An 18,276-nucleotide genomic window follows, 5' to 3' on the forward strand; every position below is an offset into this window, starting at 1 on the left:
TTTAAAACCCTAGAACAAAGAGTTAGGTTTATTTTAAAAAACAGTATCTGAGACAGTCTTCACTAGGAAGCCTGATGAGTGAGTGACTGTTTTAAAAACTTGCAGACCTAATAAGTGTGTCCGTTATCTTAAATCCAGGCATTACTAGCACCTAGGCAAGAAAGAGATTGCTTGTATTAATTGGAGCTTATTTCTGCTTTAGTGTAGCCCTGTGTTGTCCTCCAGGACTCTTCCATTCCCTTTTGTTGCTTTGGGTCATTCCTGCATACAATAATTGGCCTGTTACTTTAGAGAAAACTGAGTGGTGTGGGGAAATTCCATTTTATATGATGGTCCTAAAATACTTCAATTAGGATAATTTTACAGGTAGTTGGCCTCTTAAATATTGCTCCATCTCAGAGCCGATCTTCCTAAAATAATTTCAGTCTCTTCCTTCTCCCACATAAGCTTCAGGAAAGTCAGCATGGTCTGGTAGTCAGAACTCTTGGGTTCTCTTCTCTGGACTGTGACTGAGTTACTGACCTTCAGCAGGGTCACTTAACCTTTGAGTGTACATTGGAAATGAGACTTGCTTCCCAGGTGTGTTGTGAATGTTAATATCGGTATAGAGCACTTTATGAATGCTAAGTGGTATTCCTTTCCTTCTTTCTCTGTGTGAGCCTACTACTTAGCAGTGAAGCCCCTCAATTAACCTGGGCTGTTGTAAAAGGTCCACCTACCTGTGTCCACTCTCCTCATTGCTTCCCAGATTATTCCAAAATCGCTGTGATGCATTTTTCAAGCTGTTGAACACTTGGTCCCGTGACCTCACTTAGCCATATTCTCCATATGTTTACAACTCCTGGATTGAAATAATTCTGCCTGAACACCACTGCTTCCCTCACCAGGGTGAAGTTTATCTTGTTCTGTGAGTTTGTCCAAACTCTTCAGTTTAAACTACTCCTTAAATCACATTGAAATAAATCTCTTTTCAAAAGAGGCAAATGCCATCTGTTTGGCTTTTTCATCCTTTCCAAATGGTTTTCAGACCCCATAATCAGCTATGTGCTCCACACTGTGAGCGCTACAAAGCAGTAATGTTCTCATGGAAAGATCACCTTAATTTCATGTGGTCGTGTAGATTATCTGCCCATGGCTTCCTTTTAGCTAGATTTACAGTCTGACCATTTCTGATATTGGAAATGTGTCCAGGTAGGTAACATAGTCTCTTTCTTCTAGTAATGTCAACCCATCTACTTGTAACTCCAGAAATACAATTTCATCAGATGGGAGTGCTGTCTTTTTTTCTTCCCTGCTTATATCCCTGCAGCTTCAGGAGGGAGAAGAGCACTGTGAAACCTTTATTGCATCCAATATTAGGTTAAAGCTTTACAACCTGTTGCAGCCTTTGTGCCATGCTTGTGAATAATAGGGGTAAAAGACAGACATCCTTTACCACAAATAGCCTCCAAAACTTGATTCTACTTTACCAGCTACAGAAGACTTAACTTCTAACAGAATTTTGTTCATTTCTCTCCCTTCTGAGGAGGTGGTATGTTTTCAGGATCTTAGTGAAGAGAAAAGCTGTGATCCTTCTGGGTTCAGCTGCATGCTCTGGCTAATGTATGGCTTGCAGGTGTGAAGTTAACATCTATACTTAGAGGGCGACCATATGGTTAGAGTCTAGCAATTATAAATTACTGTGCACGTTGATCAACTTTCTTCTGTATTAATCATTCATTATTTCTCAGGTTGTTTTTTTTTCTTATATGATTTGTTGCCTCATTAAGAGCTCTGTTAACTTCATTCTACTCCCAATCTAATTAGCTGCTGAGTTTATGGACAGACTCTGTGGATGTGAAGCTGGATTCCAGCTCCTGTAGAGTCTTGGGCAGATGAGTTGTCCTAGATGGCATTGCGTTCCTTTGTAATGTGGTGGCAGATGCAATGGCATGGAATGGGGACACCATATGGAAGCTGGTACTTTTGAAATGATGAAAGTCTCAGCTCTCTGAATCAGTCTCTGCTGATAAAGGGTTTTGTTAGGCTCAGATCCAGGGTTCAGAGATCTATTTGAGATACTATTTTAAAAACTAAATGAAATGTGTCTCCTAAACTGGAGAGGCGCCCTGGTTTCCTGTCCCCTAGCTGCTCAGGGTCACTATCCACAATCTTCCCTCTCTTGGACTTCACCAACAAGCCATGTTGCTCTCAGTAAGGGTGTTGTCTCCACTAGGCGTTTAGTGTCAAATTGATGCTTGATATCTAATGTGCTTCTTTAGTTAGCCTTCCCCATCACCCTTGAGCCCTGTGAATTGTACTGCTACTGTATCAAGTTTCTCAAAAAGCCATAGACGGTCTATATTGACTTAGTGTAGTGCCCTAAGCAGTCCATGCCTTTCTTTTTAAAAATTGGCAGCACGTGGTAGTGTCTGCTAGCTGGATTGTGTTCCTTTGCAGAGTACCTTCAGATTTCTGTAGGGAGACAGACAGACATCTACGAAGAGATGAAAAGGTGGCGTGCAGGCAGAGAACAAAATATGACACTTTCCCCCCTACTTCTATAGAAAGTTTGCAGAAAGTGGGCAAAAGGAGCTTAGATTAAAAATATGGCTTTAAAATTATTGTAACTACATAGCATCAGTTTACATTAATGGTGAAAACTTTCTTGGGGAACCTTAGGGACTCCTCGAATTAATAGTCTTTCATGGCTCCTGTGAATGGATCTTAGATGTTGTGCTGTGTCAGGCTTACCTGTTCAATTTTAGACGTCTGCTCTGTCCCTGCGGCTGGCATAGGCCATTGTTAGCCAGCCTGTGTTCTCTCTCCCAGGAAGATTGTTTGGTTTCTATACCGAGCCCTTTGCAAGACAGTAATCATTTATGAACTGAAGGCTGTTTCTTTATGTGAAACATTATTTCTGCCCCTCCAGGTCTCACAGAAAAAGAAGTCAACCCAGAAGGCATAAAACAGAGGATCAGAAGTCTCTTGGGGAAGTCATAGCTATGGAGACTGCCCTGGAAGAAGTCAAAATGAAGGAGGAGCTGAAAAGAGGGCCAGACCTAGATGAAGAAGAGAGAAGTAAAGTGACTGAGGGGGGAGAAGGTAAGAGTCATGTTCACTGATGGGCACATTGTTCTTAAACAGAAGTGGAGCAAACTGTTTCTCCAGAAGGCATTTTTAAATAAGTTCTCTAATGTTGTTTATTCCTCCTGAAAAATCAGTGGAGTTTTTCCCTGTATTAAGTCTGTACTTTCTGAGGTACAGTAGCAATTGATTTTTCCCTCTAAGAATGCAATCCAAATAGCTTTCTTGGCAGGGCTCGGTAGTTTTGCCAAAGCTATTAGTTTTGTAAAAATATAATTACAAGAATAATATTTTTTTAAATATTGCATAAAGGAATGACTCTCCGACACTCAATACACTTTTTTTGTCCCCTCCTGTGAGAAGGAATGTTTTGTGCATTCTCGTGGGCATTAGATTCCCCCTACCTCCCCCCACTGCCCCCCAGGAGGCTGCAAATAAAGCTGATCTTTAGATGTGTGAGATCCCCAAGTGCCACAGGAGTGAGGGCAGAAATTTGACTGAGCTTCTTTTTTTCTCCAAACCATCTGGTGGAGGGGAGAGAATAGACTTATCTCTGAGTGGCTGAGCTAGCACAAGTCCCTGGGATCCCCACAGAGCCAGCACAGGTTCCAAACTTCGCTTCAGGAGAGGAAGTGTTGTCTAGTGATCAGGGAACTGGGAGTGAAGACAAGGACTGCTTTCCCCAGCTTTGCCACTGAATCTCTGAGTGTTTTGGCAGGTCACTTAACCTCACTCTGGCTGCTTTTTACACATCCATTCAGTGGATGTGATATTTATTAACCTTGCAGGATTGTTGTGAGAAATATTTTTGTAAAGTGCTTTAAAAGCCTTGGTTTAGAGGCACCATGTCAAGGAGAAAGTATATTGAAGGTTTGGCACAGTGTGTGTCCTGGCTTGCGGCTGGTGAGTGATCTGTTTCTCTCTAGATCACATGATATGTGTTGATGCTCCCTGTTGAAGAACCAAGTCTTTTCTTAGAAATCTGTAGCTCTTCCCACTAGGGGCCCTTTCTGTTGCTACTAAAGCAGTCTGTCTCAGTGCTGTATTGATTGTGGCAGTTCATACTGCTGGTAAGCTTTTCCTTCACCTGACTTTTGAGGAACTCTAAAGCACGTAACAAATATTAATGGATTCATCTTCATATAGTGTATACCCCCTTATTATTCCCAATTAAATTTGGGGGAAACTGAGGCAGAAGAGGTTTAAATGTCTTGGTGACAGCGTCACACAGGAAGTCTGTGGAAGACCTGGGACTAGAACCCAGCTTTGTGATGTAGTCCCATGATCTATCAACTAGACAGTGCTCCCTCCAGCTCCAAGGAAGATAAGATGATGTGGAATATTGGCATATGGAGAAAGCACAGCCTGAGTAGGTACTTCCTGTCACTCCATCCTGAAAATGCCAGCAGTGCATTAAACTCATACATGAGCCAAGTGTATAGTTTAACAGTTACTGCTTGTAATAAATGGCCTGAAAAAGCTGATGTCTCATGGGAGACTAGATGTAAGTGGCAGGGACAGATCTGAGATCCTTAGACTGGAAGAGAGGAGAGAAGAATGGCTGTGTTCTAGATGAGCAGATTTTTAAACACACACTTAGCTCTGGTGTTGAAAACTGCTAGCTTAGAAGGGACAATTGCAGAAAATTTGACAAGCAGCTAGTCTGTTTTCAGTGCAATTTCAGGGGGACACTCTGCTGATAACCATTGTCAGCAATGTGTCAGTGTCTTAGGGTATGTCTACACTACCCGCTGGATCAGCGGGCAGCGACCAATCCAGCGGGGATAGATTTATCGCGTCTAGTCTAGACGTGATAAATCGACTCCCGAGTGCTCTCCCGTGACTCCTGTACTCCAGCGCCATGAGAGGCGCAGGCAGAGTCGACGGGAGCGAGTGGCACCAGTCGACTCACTGTGGTACGTAACTTAGATCGATCCCCCCCCATCCAGTGTAGACCAGGGCTTAGTGCAGTTTCTTAGGGCTTTTGAAAAAGTTAAATACACCTGATTTTGCCCATCTTCTTACATGCATTCTCATCCTCAAGCTTCATACAGATTTCAGCTAAATAATTTGATTTTCCTTTGTTTATTGTTGAAGTTTGTACGGAGTGCAGAAGAGAGCACCTGGCTGACCTGAGCAAGTAGTTGCATATTTTCCTCCCCTTTTTTCCTTCCCACCCCCGGTTCCTCATTTTGCTTTGATTTTTAGTCGGGTTGTAAAGGGATTTTCCACTTATACCAGAAAAGAGGAGGAAAGCAGGTTGGGAGGGGGAGGAGGAAGAGTGGGATTCTTCAGAGATCACCGGCAGCTTTCAAGAAATAAGTCTGTTTCATGTTGTTGTTTTGGACTTCTTGAATATTAATAGCTGTGGTTTTAAGGGTTTCTCACCCAGAAACTTGACAGTGTCTTCTCTTTGCCTTTTATGACTAAGCTTTATGTTAGTAATTTATCATTTCAGTATCAATGCTTTCAGAATTTCCTAGCAGATTTCCTTGTGACTAGACGTTAAGGAGAGAGCCTCCCAGCTCTGCTCCTCTCTCTGAGTGAGTTAGAAAGAACGTAATGCATGTACCAACAGGTGCTGTCTGCCATGCTGGGCATGTTGTTAGTGCTGCAGGGCTGGGATGTAGACCCCTGTGCTTCACAGGAGGACCCTGTCTTTTGTTGTGAAAAGAAGCAATGAGACAGCTAACTGTGAAGTGGTTATATATGTATTTTATTGTGCACCACTTTGCATTTAAAGATGACACAACCACATTAATCCTATTGCATGTTACACACACACACACACACACACACACACACACACACACACACACACACACACACACACACACACACACACACACACACAGTTAGAATGCCCACAGACCAAAGGCAAGAAATTCAAGTTCATGCCAACGATTTGTTATTGCCATGTCCTCTGGTGCCTGTAGTAATACATTTTTATATGTTTATAAAATCACTGATTAGACAGTCCTGCAATACCTGAACACTACAGTTCAGTCAAGAGCACAGTAGACATGTCATCTTGAATTCTTTTATTGTCCGGTAGGACATCACTGAGTGTCACCCTATTTTCTAACAGCATTGTTTGGGGAGGGGTAAATAAAGTTCCTGGGATACAGTAGTCCTGTCGTAATGTGATGCAAATCATGTCTTGACACCACATCAAAATGTGTTAAGGTAGTGTTGACCAGCAAGGTATTTCAGATCACTTTCTAGCATCCTTTGGGACAGGCACCCCTGTCAGAATGAAAACTGTTCTTTAAAAGTCAAATGTCATGCTAGCTACCACCTGCTCCATAGAGAGTCAGTACTGCTGCTTCATTTGACCACACATGGCTACTGGAAGATGCTTCCTTCCCCTAGGGTTGAGTGTGCCACTCCTGTATCACTTCCAACTTCTGTTAGCTTGCAAGTTTGAGACCCAGCTGGGTTCCCCCACAAATAATTTGAAGGGTGTAAACATAAAGGATGGAGAGGAATGTTTTAGGGTGTGGAGTCCACACCAAGAAGTAATGAAATGAAGATAAGAAAATGAAAATGAAACTATTACTGGGAAGAGACAATGAAATAGTCTCCATGACTCCTAGAGAGTCTCTCACACTGTGGGATAGTCTCCAGAGTGGACAGGTGAAAGCCCTATCATTTGGAACACTTAAAATGATTTGGACAAAACACTAGAAATCACTTCATGGAGCAATGCAGCATTATTAGAGGGATGCAGTGGAGAAAGACTTGCTAGGTTTCTCACATATCTAATTCCTATTGTGGTTCTCTGATTGCTGTGCTGCTAGATTGACGCGTCCATCTTATAGTTCCTTAAATTGTACTGTTGACAACTTAAAAAGCATTCAACTACAGCTGGGCCTGAATTGCTGCTGTTAATGTCTGTCTCCAGTCTTCTGTGCCAGTGCAGATATTTGGGCTTATAGTTGTTTCTTAGTAGCAGATGAAGTCAGTACTCTGCAGAGTTTTCAAATGTGGATGCCTAAAGTTAGACTCCTACATAAGTAGCCTGATTTTTCAGAAGTATTGAGCATCTGCAATTTCCGTTGAAATTGGCGTACATTTTCTACCTGCCTCTGCCCCAGTCAGCTCCCCCTCCAAAAATGAAACTACTATTGCATTTTTAAAGTTTTCATGTCTACTTGCTGTGCTATTTAGATCCATCTTCAGTGAATGAATAGCTACCCAGGGTCCCTACACTAATCCATTGTAATGAAAAGGTAGTGATTTAAAAATAAAGACCCCTTCTACATCTGTAAGTGTTCCTGATTATCAGACTTCCCCTTCAAATCTCACTCTGTTATTGCTGGATTCTGGTGTATCTTTCAGATATACCTGTAAACTACATCTTTTGTCTTCTTAATATTTAAACTTTTAAACATAGGCCTGGATACCAGCTGCTATCAAATTAGCCTGTTTAGAAGTCAACAAAGCCAGTGAATGACTTTCATTTTGTTGCTTGGGTAGAGAATTCTCTGAGTGTATAGAGAGTAAATATGATCTGTTCTTGTGTGACTGAGGAGAAATCCAATTTGACTTTCATTCAATGTGTTTTTCTCTCTAAGGAAATTCAGTATTGCTTTCTGTGTGATACTACAAACCAGTTTATCTGAAGTGCTACTTACACAAATACAACAATAACTATTTGGGCTGGCCTTGTAGCCAATTTTATAAATTAGTATAAATAAGACCCTCAGAACACACACTCCTGGGAAATGTCCAGATTTAGATGTCCACCTAAAAGACTTCAGCAGGGATTCTTACAGCTTCATCTTACTCTGGGTTTAATCATTTTTACAGAGTATCACATTATTCAGTGGCAGCTTATCTGATTTTCTGCCGTGAGCTAAGCCTGGCCAGTGGGTTTTGCTACTCTTTTTAATAGCAGATTCTGAGCTTGGGAGTTGGTTGGTAACCTTCATTATTAGGGTAACGTTCTCTCTCTCTGCTCCCACTTCTGGGTTGTGGTTTTCTCCCTCCCCTCCCCATCCTGTTAGTAGGGGGAGAGACCTTTTGCAACAGAGTCATCCAGCCCTAGCAGCTGTAGTTGAAAAACAATCTTTTATTAAACAAATTGCGGGCTGGCATCGTCTGTGGAACATCTATTATTTACTTTCCTTTGAGTGGACTGATAACTTTATTCATGAAATGTTGGGAGGGGTGAGCATGGGGAACATAATTCACTGCAGATGCAATAAGGGAAGTAGTCAAGACATCTTCCATCCTGACCCAGAGACGCTCACCAAGGCCCAGGAGGCATTTTAATCATGGCTGTTCTGGAACGCTCTGAAATCAAATTGGCCCAATCATTTTGCAGGGTTATATTGGGAGGGAAGGTGGGGAGAGAGGAGAGAAGGTCTCTGTTTTATGGGTGGTCCCCGTCTCTGTAGAAAAATATTGGGGCATCTATCTGCCCAAGGAATTTGTGTGCTGTCACCGCTTTGTAAGAGAGATGTGACAGTATGCAGATAAAATGAATGGCGGGGCCTCAGGAGGGAGAGATGAAAGCAAGCGTTGAAAATGCCCAGAACAGTAGCCACTACTGAGATGGTGTTGGCAATAGACCTGGTTCAGTGCTGTTTGATTCATGGTTTAAAGCCATCTTTCTAAGGACCTTGTGCTAGAAGCCTTGCAGTAAAGTGAACTAGGTGGCTTGGTTCGATGCTTCATTTCCCAGGGTTGTTGACTGCAATGGATATACAGTAATACTCACATACCAGCAATGCTTTTACATGGAGGGAACAGTAATTGGGGATGGTTTTGAGGTGGGGCATGAAATGGGATATGGAAATCCTCCAAATACATATTGTTCTGCTCAGAGTTTGTCAAAGGCAGAACTGTCCTTCCACCTCTGGACTATGACCCTATCAAACCGGAATCCTAAAATAAAGAGGCCTAGTTACATGTGACTTAATTGTGGGATTTTGGGGCCAAATGGCCCTATTTTCCAGCTTAGGTTTTGTCAGGGTGCCAAGAAGTGAGTGAGATGCTCAGATGTTTAGTGCCATGATTCATACACTTCCTTAAGTGGGAAGGATTTTCTGACATTGGTACTTTGGCTTCTGCTAACTATCACTTCTCCCAATGAAAAGTAAGGCAAATGAGAAACCATGTGAAATAGCTAGTGAGGGAAGTACGTAGAACTTGCCTTCGCTTAATCTTCTATTCCAGTGCTGTAACCCAGTCAAGTTGGGTTCTAGGATCAGAATTCCAGTTAGCTTGACATCACTATTTCTGCCTAGGCTGATGGCTGGTATTGTGTAACTCACTTATGTTAATACAACATACATGTGAACCTTGAAGCTCTCAGTCCAGTTTCTGGTGGACAGGTGTCGTCTGTCCCTGTTGACATTCACATTGGCAGTCTCAGCAGGCAGGTCAAAGACTGAATAGGACACAGGCACAAAATGAGCTTCTGATTTCTAGAGCCAGTCCTTTGGCGTCAGAGCTGAGAGGCAGCATGGTATATCCTGCGTGGCCAGTGCCCGTGCTGCATCTGTTCCAAAGATGATGGGGTTTCTATTGCCTGTCCTGTTAATCCAGTGCTTTTTGACCAATGTTGGTCAAAAAGCACCTTTGTACATGGGGGAAGGTGAAATAAAAGAATGTCCTGACATTTCAGCACGTAAAGTTGATTCTTGCCCATTTCTTTAACAGGAGACAGCAAGGTAAAGGGCCGTCCCCCAAAAGTAAAAGGCGAGAGAAAGAAGAAGCACCCTCACCATCAGCACCACCACCATCACAGTCATCACCTGCAGCCACCTCAGCCCCCTTTGCAGCAGCAGCTGTTGCCCCTGCCTCCTCCACAGCCACAACAGCAACCGGCAGAGGAAGAGGCATCAGCAGCACAGCCACTGATTCCTGTAGCAGCACCAGCATCAGCCACGGCAGAGAAGAGCTTACCCTCTGCTCCCCTCAACATCGTCCTGCCCTCAGAGGTGCCAAGCGAGGAGGATGACTTTAAGCCCCGACCCATCATTCCCATGCTTTATGTGGTTCCACGGACCAAAAAGGTGGTCTTTGAAAAGGAGCGCATATCCTGCCAGCAGGCCTTTGAGCAGTTTGCCACACAAAAAGGCCAGGTTTGGCGGGAGCAGGTGGTCCCTTTGGAGCTCACTGTGAAGGAGGAGGAGAGCGGAGAAGCAGAAAATGCAGATGTTGCCACTGAGGTCAGTGACTTACAGGTATGTGCCAGAAGGAGGGCTTTGTAGCACCTGCTGCTGATGTAAGTAACCATTGACTATCAGAAGACCAATAAATATTGCTTCCAGGGAAAGTACTGGTGGGACAGTAGTGTGCATCATGGGATCTGAGCTAGAGTTCTGTAATGCTTTGGAGCAGTGGTTCTCAACATGTACCCCTAGGGTTACACAGCGGTCTTCCAGGAGGTGTACATCACCTCATCTAGCTATTTGCCTACTTTTACAGCAGGCTAATTTATATTCCAATTGATTCATTTTATAATTAGATGGTAAAAATGAGAGAGTCAGCAATTTTTCAGTAATAGTGAGCTGTGACACTTTTTTGTATTTTTAAGTCTGATTTTGTAAGCAACTAGCTCTTAAGTGAGGTGGAACTTGGGGGTACATAGGACAAATCAGACTCCTGAAAGGGTACAATAGTTTGGAAAGGTTGAGAGGACTTACTTTGCTTTGGAGGACTTACTTCCAGCCATGTGGGTTCTCCCTCTTTTCCTCCCCAAATCTGACTCTGCTGTGTCTATTTGAGCTCTTAAGGACCATTCCCCATGTTATACAGTGGAACAAAACAGTGTTCTGTTGTGCAGCATTGTATCTTGTTCTCTTGTATAGCTACGCAATATACTGTGCCCCACTTGTGCCTTTAGAGTGTAAGCTTTTCAATGAGGGACTTGCATCTTGTGCAGAACCTCATAGACTTACAGGGACTTCCCTTGCATGTGGGATAGCTGCAAGAATTGATGTACCTAGATCCTCTGGAAAATGGATTGGTTCTATAGAACTTTACCCCAGCAAGGTTTTGATTCAGCTTTGCAATGGCCTGTTGTGTGGTAGAAAGTGGTGCGTTGAACCTAAATCTAGGAAAAGGCCATAGTGATGCTAGTTGGAAGAGGGAAATGTTTTAAAGAATTTGCTGAGACTCTGTCCTCTGCCTCTCCTCCCTATTTTTCAAAGAGATGCTAAGCCCTGGGATCCTGTTTGACTCAATACTGAGTCTAGTCTGAACAGGAACGATCAGTGGCACAAAAGCCACCACCTTTCACCTTCAGCTTGCTAGGAAACTCTGCCTTTTTTTTTTTTTCTCCCCTTTTCCCCAGATGAGGAGCTTGCCACAATGAACAATGCCATAGGCCTTGTCTACACTAGAGAAACCAATCAGTGGTATTTCAATACTTGGTTTTATTGCCAGTTGTTCAGCTGCCCATTTGAGTATTTCCACATTGGCAATGCTGCACCAAGTTAAAGACCCCTACAATTTTGCTGCTGTGCTGGTTGTGGTGCCACGCCCACTAGGAATGTATCTGAGTTCCCAGCACTGCTGTCTGTCATCGTGCTATATTGGGAACGTTTGCTATCCCACTGAGGACCTAGGAGGGTTGTGGGAGGGAGGGGTTAAACTCCCATAGTCTTTGGGACACTCCAGTAATTGGCTGTGGGGTATTCCAGTATTTACCTTGCTGCCAGTATTATTGCCAAACTGTTTTTGGAACATGTAGGCTAGCGCAAACACTCTCAAGTGTGTCCCGCACCTATGAAGAAAGGTTTATGCTAGAGTTTAGGAAAAACTACCGCGAGGCAGCTGCTGAGATGCAGTGGATTGTTTTTCAAGACCTCATGCTGAGTGTTGGGAGACCAAAAGAATGGTACTGGAGTCACCTGTCAACTTGGACTTTCAGAGTACATTTCTCTGATTTATTCCTGAATGAGTTTCCAATGGTGGGGAGAGATGCTTTGGGCCATGTGCACAAGCACAAAGTGGTGGGACCAGAATGTGCTTGTGATCTGGGATGTCCAGCAGTGACTTGAGAATTTCAGGAAGAAGAAAGACTTTCCTGGACCTCTGTGCTGAGCTCACCCTGACATTACAACACTAGAGTGCTCATTTCTCCAGGCTGATGGAGGATGACAGCAGTGTGCAAGCTAGCTATCCCGATCAGCTACCAGTCAGTTAGGAATCAGTTTGGGGTCCATAAGTCCACGGTAGGCACTGTTGTGACAGAGGTGCACGTGACCATTTCCTGCAAGAGGCATGTGATCAGTGTGCAGGACATTATAGCAAGCTTTGAACCATTATTTCCTCAGTTGTACCAGTGCATTGATGAAACACAGTTGCTATCTCAGCAAAGCCCTAGAGTGCTTTAACAAGAAGAGGTAGCACCCCTTTTTGATGCAGGTCACAGTATATCATTGTAGTCAGTTCATGCATATCTGTGTTGGCTGGCCTGGGAAGGTGCAAGTGATTCTCAAACTCATCCATTTTCCACAAAAACCAAAAATTAGACCTCTGTTCCCGCCCCCAGTTGAATTGACATTAGTTAAATGGCTGTCTCTAATGTTATTCTGCATATGTGCTTCCCTGGTTTATGAAAACAAATCCTCAAGGGAGTGGAAGACTCAGCTATACCCTGAGGAAATGGAGGATATCAGTGGAGTCAGTGATAGATTGAAGGCCACCTTGCAAGAACTGTCTGGACAAACTTCCTTATTATCTCTGCTGCTTGTTGTGTTTTGCACAATATACCTGAAAGATATTTAAAGATGACTGGAATATACGGTCCTAGATCCTTGCATCAGGCCGTGCAGATGTGGAGGCAAGAGTTACTGTTAGCAGAGTCACCAACAGGAGGGCTACTTGGATCAGGGATGCTTTGTGCACCTATTCTGAAAACAGGGCAAAGGACTACATTTCATTGTCAGCATGTTATGACCTCTGTATTCATTTGCTGTATGAAGATAATGAGGAAGGGAATGTGTGTGCGCCCAGGGGGGATGGGGTATGTTATTTTTATAGCCTCATAGATTTTAAGGCCAGAAGGGACCATCACGATCATCTAGTCTAACCTCCTGCACATCGCAGACCACAGAACCTCACCCATCCATTCCTATAATAGGCCTATAACTTCTGGCTGAGTTACTGAAGTCTTTTTAAGTGAAGTGAAATCTGTTATGCTAGTGATATACATTACCTTCCCATTGCATTGCTGCATAGACAAATAAATTCTAAAATGGCCTGAATGTATGTTCTGAAGTGTAATAGTGTATTAACTAGAGCAGATCTGATGCCCCAAGACAAACACATATAAACTCCAAACTTAGAATGCTTCGTGAGGTAAACTGACAAGTTTTTTTCATAGTTGTATGTAATACTATTCGCAAATGTTCTCCTTGTCTTGAGTGAAAAGTCTCTGATACAGCTGGGATCATGAGGTGGGAAGAAGGGAGCCTCCCGATATGGGATATTTTCAGTGTTTTAAAATGCAGGATATTGGGCAGGAACAGGGAGTCCTATAGCAAGAAGTCCTGGAGGACACATCCCTTCCATAAGCCTGGAATGACCCTCTATAAATTCCGATATCTGTGAATGGTGAGAGAAGGATAGGGAATTACAGGAGAGAAATTTCTGCCTCATATACCTGTCCATGTGTGGCTCATCATATGCTGGAGAAACAGAGCAAGGCCCATGAGTCACAACTTTTTCCCTTGCAGCTGGTAAACTTTCTGCTACTCCCATCAGTTCAGCAGATCCATTGTACTTGGTCTTTGGCTTTCTGTCTTAGGTTGGGGTGGTGTTAGTTTGGTGTCGTCGTCCAGGTTGGTGGACTGCTTGTCTATTGGTCACAGCTGCCAATAGACAACCACTGTCAAGGGTTAAATGGTGAGAAAGCCAGTAACCATAATAACCCTTCACAGAAGCCTTGCAATGCAACAGAATGTTGATGTCTGTCTCGCCCTTGCTTCCAGTTATTAAGTACGATCAATTGTACAGTCTGTCCCAGATGGTGAGCAGATTGCCTGTTGCCCCCCAGTATTGGGCTGCTGTGTAACCCAGGAGCGTTTTTGTGATGCGGTTTTGGGAGGCGGATGGGGAGGCGGGGGTAACTTTTCAATGACAAATACAGTAACAACCTTAACCTATTACAGGCTGCCCTACCTCTGGATGATATCACCTTGAGGAGGATTCCCAAAAGGCAGCGAAGGGAAATATTCAAGAGAGTTAGCGGCAAGCCGGAGAGATACGCTGCAGCTTTATTTTCCCGTATGGTTCCCCCTGATAAGCTGAGGGAATGGCGAGGCACTGTTAGTTATCGTGGGGGCAGAGGGAAATATGCTTTGCCATGCAATACGGTGGCCCGATTAAAACACCTTTTGTATAAGCGTTTCTCAGATATAGTATCTGCAGACTGGAGGAAGATCAGGGCTAAAATCGACAAGTTGCTGGAGCTGTGATTGTCTGCGCGTGGTGCCTGCACCTCTGACTACTGTGTAGCATGGAATGCACTTCACTTTCATTCTTAATGCCATACTAAGGACAATGATGCTGCCTTTGAATCGCTAACCCCCTGTGCTGTAAATTTCAAAGCAGGCCAATTTGTGCTCTAATGTATGTGCCTTACACCAAAGAGAGCCGTCGATACTGTGATCACCAGTGCATGCTGCTGGGTGGCAAGTGGGCCGGCAGATACAATAGGATGTAAATGCTTTGGCCGCAGCCTGTGTGGTTTGTGCTGGAGAAATAAAATGCTTCTGTTTTTATGCTGCTTACGTTGTGGTCTCTTTGTACCTTTTTTTAATTTGGTTTTATTTTTTGCTGCTTGTCCTCTGTTTTGGGTCTGGCCGCGTGATATCGCTCTGCCACTTAACCTGCCATGTCCCCCTGGCCTGGTGCATCTGGCAGGAGCTGGGAGATGATAGCGGGAGTTGGTACAGTAGAGGTGGGAGCGTAGGGGAAAAAAGGAGCGTATAATGAGGTGGGGATGATGGAACAGTGGATGTTCACGTTCTTGTGTAGCTATATCTACTCTGCCACAAATGCTAATGGTAGCAGCCATGTGAACCCCAAGCATGTTCCCCAAACATGTTCTTTGATTTTAAGCGCTTAGAAGCTAGAGTTGTAATCTGGCAATGCCAGCATTACTCTGTATGACCTTCACTGCCAACGGGTCCTGGCTGACAAAGTCCAACTCATCTATCCCCTCCCTATGTTTGGGTTTTCCTGCCTGTCATTTTCATCCTAGCTGATCCATCCTCCAGAGTTCCACTGCTGTCCACAGCAAAGTTGTGGTGGTGAGTCTTTGGCTGGAGATCTGGTACAGATCCTGTTTACTCTTTTTTTTTTTTTTTTTTTAAACACTGTGTGTGGGCAACATCAGAGTGACTCCTATTATTCTTAGTTTTCCAGTCCTTTTGTCTCAAATCCTTGCCTTTCTCCTGCCATTGAGCATTTGAGTGCTTGATGCCAGTGTGGCTAGCTGCTCAGACAAGCTCATACAGACCGTGGCATTCCTGTGATATGTTCCCAGCTGGGAAGGGGCATGCTGATTACACTATCCCCTCACAGTGAGGCAAAGGTTTTCCTGGGACCAGGCAGTAGAACACCAAGGAATCATATTTCTGAACTCTCTTCCTCAACTTTGTAGTGGGAATATGGTTGTCAGAGCCCTGTTAGCCAGGGATTTTCTCTGGGAACACCCCAGTACCATGATCGTGATGGGATGGTCTTTACTGGAGGGTCTTTACTACGCTGCATGAGTGGAAATCAATGGAGATGGGACCAAGATGTCAGCTTTAACACCTGCTCACAATGTTGAGTGTAGTATTGCAAGAAAAGTGAAATATGTTTTGGATTGGACACCTTGACTCAAGCCCTTACCAAATGACCCTGTGCAAGTTGTTGAATTCATTCTTGAACTTCATGGCCTGTTGTTATTACCGTGGGACAAGACGATGACAACAACAACAACAATTGCAATCAGTTAGAGTTGAAATACTGTTCCAGAAGTCGCTTGCTCGGAAAATGACTTGTAATCAAACTCCAGGCAATGCTACGTGTATGGGTAGGTGGTTTCTTGTGAAGCTGATCCTTGAACTGTGGCATGCAGAAAGATGACCAGAGAGGCCAGTTTTGCAGTGGCTGATGCACTAGGGGACAGCAGTGAGAAACCTGCTGTAGTGGAATGGGTCTACTTGGGTGCTCAATCAGTTGAGTTAGCATTGATTGAGACTTGCTACGCAATTTTTTTAGGGTAACTATTGTGGGGAAAAAGAACTAGGTAGCCTTCTTAATGACAACCAAAGTAACACCGAAGGCCCAAATTCAGGCCCTCTGACAGAAGCTAACTACATCGACGGCCTTTACATAAAACAGTACAGGCCAGAACCTGAACAAAACTATGCTGTGCAATCCCCTGCCAAATACGGTCAGGGGCCATGACCAGAGGAGGGAGGGGAAGGAAGCCATGCGAAAGGCCTTAGCAACATGATAACTGCTTGTTGATGGAAAAACATAACTGCTTATTGATGAAACATAGTAACGGCTTATATGAAGAAATTGCTTCTAGTAAAGGCCAGCTCCTCCTATAGTTCCCGCTACCTGCCACCAGCCAATCATATACCATCTTTGGGCGTCCTGTAATAAACCCCTATGCCCCCCGCCCCGGAAAACAATATGTACCCTGATGAAAAACAACACCCCAACTGATGCCAAGTACCACCCATGCCAAAACCACCAAGAAACCCCCCCAGCCAATAGGCACCCAATTCTCGTAAATAATGAGGAAGCTACCGGGAAAAAGGAACAGACCCCTACTCTTATTTCGCATAAATGACGTATTATTTGTAATATGCTTGCGGTTTGACAGACTAAAGGCAGCCTGCATGCTGTGCTAAGTGTAGTAGTTTTCGGACTGCTACCCCAACGCATTGGTATGTATTGCAATAAACTGGCCTCAGGCTTGAGTCTGTGAACTAAAATCAATGCGTGGGTAACTTTTTCCATGACACTATCATTGATGCCCGGCAAACAATCCATTAAAGTAAATTTTTGTGTGGATGCAAGGGCACTTTCCACCAATTAAAAGGCATTGCAATCTATCATTTTTCTCTAGTGTAGACAAGGCCTTGGTCACCTCCAGAATAGGTGACTGAAACTCAGTACATCTTGGATTGGATATGGATAAAATGCAGATGTCCCAGTTTGTGCAGAATGCAGCTCCCTAGCTCCTCAATGGAGTGGGTCACAACAAGCCCATCTGGAGTGTAACCACTTCAAAGGCTCACTGCAAGACCTTACTCTTTGACAAAGCACTTTCATTACATCCAGCATGATGATGATGGTGTGTGTGTGTGTGTGTGTGTGTGTTTGCAAAGCTACGTTGTCCAGGGAGTGGAGAAGAGCAGAACATTCCTTTGTAGATTTCAAGGATCTATACCTTCAGACTTCATTTGCCTTAGATATTGTGGTAAAGGGCACTATGAAACTCCCTGAGTTAGATAAGAATTTCATTCAAGGGAAGTATTTTTACCCTGAGGTTTCCAGCTGAAATGCAGGCAGCATGTTACATGACTGATCAGACCTTTCAGAGGCTAGTGAAACTGGCAAACTCCATCTGACTTTGAGGCCGTTCTGGGTAGAGGAAAATGTTGTCATTTACCTTTACCTGGCATGATCTTATGGGAGGGTGTTGGCCTAATCTACCAAAATTACCTGTGGGGATGTCCTTGGTGATCCTACCCAAAGGCAATGATGATTTTTGTGTGTGGGTTAAAGGCCCTATCCTGGGGAATTAACTTGAGTTGGCCTCTGTTGCTCCCCTCAGTTCTGGGATTCCCACGTAACATGCTCTGATTTGTTTCAGGCCACGTCTGCTTTTTTAAAAATGAAGATGGAGATAAAGAAAAGTCGCCGTCACCCACTGGGCAAACCACCAACCCGCTCCCCATTGTCTGTGGTTAAACAGGAGGCCTCAAGTGATGAGGGTGAGTGCAAAAGGCTGTCCAGAATACTGATATGCCGGGGCTACTTGCTTAGCCAGCCAGTGGCTTGTCAAACCCAGAAGAATCGTTGGGGTGGTCATTAATGGGACACCATGGCATGAGATTCTTCTGCATTTTGCTTAATTGGTGGAGGCCTCTATGCACTCGGAAGGAAGTGTTGCTGAACGCTAAACCCAGCTCTTGTTTGTTTTTCTGACTTTCTGGGTGAGACCCTGTTAGCTACAGG

At 44.0% G+C, this 18,276-nt stretch overlaps 1 protein-coding gene across 3 annotated transcripts in view; it reads left to right on the forward strand.

Moving 5' to 3' along the window:
* Positions 1-18,276, forward strand: part of KDM4B (lysine demethylase 4B) — a 164,292-nt gene that overhangs the window by 121,215 nt on the left and 24,801 nt on the right. For 2 of the 3 annotated variants that reach the window (XM_065422293.1, XM_065422294.1), the window contains exons 11-13: positions 2,912-3,084; positions 9,736-10,262; positions 17,912-18,032. In XM_065422293.1, coding sequence (XP_065278365.1) covers positions 2,912-3,084; positions 9,736-10,262; positions 17,912-18,032 — 821 coding nt within the window. Of the gene's footprint in view, positions 1-2,911; positions 3,085-9,735; positions 10,263-14,198; positions 14,776-17,911; positions 18,033-18,276 lie in introns of those variants that run through there. The other variant, XM_065422295.1, reaches the window with a different exon arrangement.

The sequence above is a fragment of the Emys orbicularis genome, chromosome 24, assembly GCF_028017835.1.
Source record: "Emys orbicularis isolate rEmyOrb1 chromosome 24, rEmyOrb1.hap1, whole genome shotgun sequence".
Lineage (NCBI taxonomy): Eukaryota > Metazoa > Chordata > Testudines > Emydidae > Emys > Emys orbicularis.